The 5,278-nt window shown below is 40.4% G+C and overlaps 1 protein-coding gene across 1 annotated transcript; it reads right to left on the bottom strand.

The window, feature by feature from the left end:
- Positions 1–3,007: 3,007 nt before the first annotated feature.
- On the bottom strand, positions 3,008–4,760 carry sst1.1 (somatostatin 1, tandem duplicate 1). The gene is made up of 2 exons (XM_072457982.1): positions 4,443–4,760; positions 3,008–3,358 (listed from the first exon to the last, which is right to left on the bottom strand). Exons 1-2 carry the CDS (start codon positions 4,617–4,619, stop codon positions 3,119–3,121), a joined length of 417 nt encoding a protein of 138 aa, XP_072314083.1. The 5' UTR covers positions 4,620–4,760; the 3' UTR covers positions 3,008–3,118.
- Between the last annotated feature and the right edge of the window lie 518 nt (positions 4,761–5,278).

The following is a 5,278-nucleotide window of genomic DNA, read 5'->3' on the forward strand; positions in this document are numbered from 1 at the left end:
CTCCATCCATTCTCTTCATTGTTTTATACAAGCCTCCCCAGCACTGCCCAAGTTTTATTGATGATTTTACTGAGATGCTTTCAGTCGTATGCACAGTCTTTGATGGTTTGGTCATTACAGGTGATTTCAATGTGCATATTGATAATATTTGAGACAGAAACGCTAAAGAGCTTGGCGCTGTCCTTGAAACTTTCAACCCACCCTTAGCAGAGGGCACACTCTAGATCTCATAATTACAAAGGGGGTACGTTTGATGTTGTGGTCCAAGGGGCCGCTCAGGGAGTTTGTGTGTTTGCTCCAGTACATGAAGAATTAGAGGGAACATTGATTTGGGTAGACAATTATGTAAGAAAAACTTCATGAGAAACTATCTGGACACAATATCTCATTTATATTTTGACTTTAATGTACTTAGAGCAACAAAACGATAAATAAAGCACAACATCTTTCAAAGAGCAGACATGACATGAGAAAAACTAAATCACATCTAAAGGAAGAAACACAAATGTCCAAAAATGTTCAAATTGTTTCTCACTTTTACTCACAGTGAGAAGAGAAACCACATCTTTATTACAGTAAGAGTTACTTCAATACTAATATTACTCAAGTATGAGTTAAAGTCTCAGGAAGTTACTCCAGGACTGAATACTGCCCCCTGTGCTCTGAGTAGACGTCAGTGACAATAACATAGCAGCTCATTTTGTACAGCTTCACAGGAAGGGGGCAGTAGAGAGAAACTAAAGGGAAAACAATACAAGGTATATCACTATTGTAATTGTTGGATGCATGTTGTGTTTTAACCCTGATAATGTTTACGAGTTCTGAGATGTTTCAGTCGAAACTCGAGGACTACTAGAAACGCAGCATAAACACGTTCCATCAAAGTTTGAGTTTTCTGCAGCTCAAATCGGACAAAGTTCAAATCCAGACTTGTGTTTTTGACTCAAACTGAAAGACTGACCTTTAACCCTTTAAAGGGTATTTTTTTTAAAGATTATTTATTTTTTACTCTGTTTTATAATGATTTAAAGGCCTATTTTACTGTTTTTGGAAGCACTTTCAATCAAATGTGCTTTGTAAATAAACTTTTCTTGCTATTTGACAGACAAAAATCTTTTTGGTTTTGTTTTACAGTTTACACAGTATTGTTTAGTCAAAGATTCTACTTAAAAGGGAGTGGCAGCAGATGACGTCTTTATGACTCAGATATAAATGTATTTTTAATTAGACATATGACAGTGACAAATGTATCAGGTTTAAGATTATTATGATTATGGTTATGATTATTATTATTATTATGAATATTATTATTACAGTGTATTTACATAGCGCTTTTCAACCATCAAGGTACTCAATTTGCGGAACGAGTTTATTTGTCGACCTGTTTTATGGTTCATATCTCTCTAATTACTGGGTGTGTCCACGCGTGTCCACATTTGTATGAAACAAACAAATGTGATCAGGTCCAGGCCCAGGATCAAGCCCAACAAAGCTCTCTCAGTAAAAGCCTCTGATAAAGCCAAGGACTCTTCATTATGTCACATTAACGCTGCACTCTGATTGGCCGAGAGCCCTGAGTGTCGTCATCATGATCTCCCTTTGCTTCAGCATTCAAATAATAACTATAGCGGTGTTGTATTTGTTGATTTTAGATCTACACCAGCTGTTTGGGTTTCATCAAAGTTGTGACAATTGAATGAAAATCCTTTTTCATCAAGGCCGTGGCTGCAGAGCCATGGCGCGGCTATATATATAGCCTCATGGCTAACCCTAACCCTAACCCTAACCCTAACCCTGACCCTAACCTTAACCCTAACCTTAACCCTAACCCTGACCCTAACCCTAACCCGGTACGGTCTAATACGGCGCATGGCAGTTTCGGCCGCGCGCCGCGGCTCTGTAGACACTTGGGCATTTGCTACTGAGCTTGATGTACAGTGTGAAATCAAATAATGACTCGTTTTCTGTTTTCCAAATGTTGTTTTAAAAACCTAAAACGAACATCTGACATTGACAACCAATCTGACCTCTGCAGTTGTGGTCAATGGTGTCAAACGCTGCGCTGAGGTTCAACAGAACCAGGATTGAGACCAGTCCATCGTCTGCAGCTAATAACAAATCATTTGTGACTTTAACTAGTGCAGTCAATGTTTTAACCAAGTTCTCTGACTTTAAATCAAACTTAGTGTTAAACTGGGATAAAATAGTGATTGTTGGGGTTTTCAGTTGCCTCAGTCGTGCCACAAGCACACTCTGGATCTTGTTCTCATATGGAATAGTGATTAGTGACCTAATTACCTTCCCAGCTTCACAGAATAAAGTTATAGTAAAAAGGTCAATATCTTAAAATTCCATCTCAAAGTTCAGAGAAATAATAGAGCCAATAATCAGTGACATGTCATGTGATCTTGCTGAGAACAGCTTTGGTCCCAGGGTAAGTAACATCAAGTACAGACTTCGCTGAAGTCTGTACTTGATGTTGCAGCGCCGTTAAAACAGAAGGTCATTAGGCCAAAAGGTGCCTCCCCATGGTACAATGAAGAACTGCGTTCACACAAATAAAGAGATAGAAAATAAGAGCATTTTGTCCCTCACACACAGAAGAATCCCTAAACGCATGGAAAAGCCCAAAGTAAGGCCCAAACCAGATACTATTCAAATCTAATCTTCTGCACTTCTGACTTTTTTTTTACCCCCACTATAAGCCCTGATCAAGCCCAAGCTGTAAAACTAGTGTCCCTATGTGAAATCTTCCCTTTGGTTCTAAAATCTTTGTTAGAGTTGTAGCTTTGTCGCCATCTACGGGACAATAATTCATTTGAAGTTTTCCAGTCAGGGTTCAGAGCCCACCACGACAATGAAACTACAGACAAGTAGGTTGGTAGATAACTATGAATAAAACTCAGTTTTGGTCTTAACTGATACGATGAGGCTTTCAAATGAGCGAAATGCATTGTTAGATTTAGGATTGAAGAGAAGTTGAAATGAGGCAGATGGAGTGTTCATGTAAATATTATAATTTTATTATACATCATATTACATTCTTCTGAAGTGTGTGGTAAAGAGGCGGAGCCACATTTACATAAATATCATGTTTATTGAGCATGAAAGATCAACATCAGCACGACGTGAAGGTTTTCCAGAAGAAGTTCTTACAGCCCGCCTTCCTCTCTCTGGGAGCCAATAGGAGCGCGTTCCTCTGCACGTGCACACCAGCCGGATCTACGTGCACGCCCTCAGGGTCCACGTGCACGCCCTCAGGGTCCACGTGCACGCCCTCAGGGTCCGGGTCCTGCAGCGAGTCGTTCTCCAGAGACAAGAGCTCAGAGAGAAGCAGAGACGACAGGAGAGACAGCTCCTGGAACAACAAACACAAATTATGATGATTATATTATAAACAATATTCATGTGGAAACAACAGACGGCAGAGGGAATCCTGTCAATCTAGTTTTTGATTTTCTTAAATTACTCTTGAATGTGTAACTGTTTGTATAATTTGTCCTGGTTAATTACAGGTTAATAAATTAAAATAGAAACCAACACAGAGCAAAGACATCTCATAAAAAGATTCAAATACATATTTTTTCTGTGGTCGCGGGTGACTGGAGCAGTGCACTATCCTACTATCCTAGTGACTTTGGGCCTTAGGCGGATACAGCCTGGACAGGGGTCGCAGCCCTTACATGTGTTTGGACTTGGGTTTTTCTTCTGAAGTCCCCAAGATGATTAAAATAAGATAGACATAGAATTATGTCACATTTTATCGTTTTTGCAATTCTGGAAAAGATCATTATAATTATAATTTTCTTTTCACTTCACAAATATCTGTGGCTTGTGTTGCTCTTTCACAACAACATCAACAAAAGCCAATAAAATGTATTTTAAGTTTGTGTCCAGGTTATGAACCTTCAAAGGTACTATGTACATAAATGTTGCCATTTGATGCATTGAACCAGAGTTAGACTTATTTCAGAATAGTAAATCCTTGTTTTTATCAATGCCTTTTTTGATATGTTACTCATCGTTTCTTGTTGCACCTTATCGCAAAAGTTACATTTGTTAATTTTGTCAGGTCCAGTTCCGGGACCAGGTCCAGGTCCAGGTCCAATTCCAGGTTCAGGTCCAGGACCAGGAACAATGTATTGTTGTTAATTTCAAAAGGCCTCTTTTAATCCGATTAAAAGAGAAACAAACTGAAATAAAGTGAATGTCAACGAGGGATATGTGGATGTGTAAATGTTTTCTAATTTGCGAAGTCTTTTTAAAAACTAAACATTACAAATTAAAGTAAACTAAATAAGTGACAAAAGTTATTTTTATTGAAACATCTAAAATCATCAAAACCTCACTGCGGAACTTTTGGAACGAACAGTTTGAGGCGGAGTCATGACGCGTCTGAAATCCAAGACAAAGTTTGATCTAAATTATAAATCAAGTTTTACCTGCTGGTGCTTGTCGGGCGCGAGCGACACGCTCCGGAGCAGCGCGTGCACTTTGTCAGAGTCTGGGCGCGCGCACACGCAGAGCGCGAGCATCAGGAGCGCTACGAGCACGCGCGTCCCGGTCTGCGCTGCGGGTCCGGGTCTTGATCCAGGTCTTGGTCCAGGTCTGGGACTCATGGTGTGTCCGGTCTCAGTCCGGAGTAGCTTCTGTACGAGGCTTTGTGGCACGCGCGTTTATACCGGGAATGACGTCATTCACACCGGGCACTGACGTTATCACCGGAGTCCCGACGAGGTCACGTGGGGCAGCCGGGTTTTCCGGTCCTGCCACAGCCTCTGTCGAGATCTGGGACCTGGACCTGGACCTGGACCTGGACCTGGACCTGGACCTGGACCTGGACCTGGACCTGGACCTGGACTTCAGACTCATGAGACTTTATCACGAACATGAATATACTTCACTAGAAAAGTATTTTCAAATGTATTAATTTAAAGCACATAGTTTTCTTTCATTTTTCACTTAAACTTTCATCTCCTCACACTTTGTTCTCTCAAGTTAAACAGTGTTATTATTAAAGTTATTATCACAAACATTTTCTTTCTAGAGTCTTCAGGTGGGCACATGAATGTGTGAACACGTGAAAACATGAACACATGACCGGTGTTGAATGGAGAAGATTGCAAAAAGAGCCGCTAGTATAAACGTGATGATGAGGAGATGAAGAATCAGTGCTCGGAGGAGAGGACATGAGCCAGGCGTTTGATCTTTATTTCTGAAGCCTTTTCTTTTCTAAATTGCTGTGCTGAAAAATGCAATCAAATACAATCGCTCAATG

Source organism: Eucyclogobius newberryi, unplaced genomic scaffold, assembly GCF_026437365.1.
Source record: "Eucyclogobius newberryi isolate DKJ021-1_F unplaced genomic scaffold, fEucNew1.0.hap1 SCAF_10, whole genome shotgun sequence".
Taxonomy (NCBI): Eukaryota; Metazoa; Chordata; class Actinopteri; order Gobiiformes; family Gobiidae; genus Eucyclogobius; species Eucyclogobius newberryi.

Excerpts from the sequence above, each read along its gene's own strand:
- sst1.1 (XM_072457982.1), bottom strand. The coding sequence starts at position 4,619 with ATGAGTCCCAGACCTGGACCAAGACCTGGATCAAGACCCGGACCCGCA. Across the intron at positions 3,359-4,442 it reads CGCCCGACAAGCACCAGCAG|GAGCTGTCTCTCCTGTCGTC; the intron begins GTAAAACTTGAT and ends TTGTTGTTCCAG.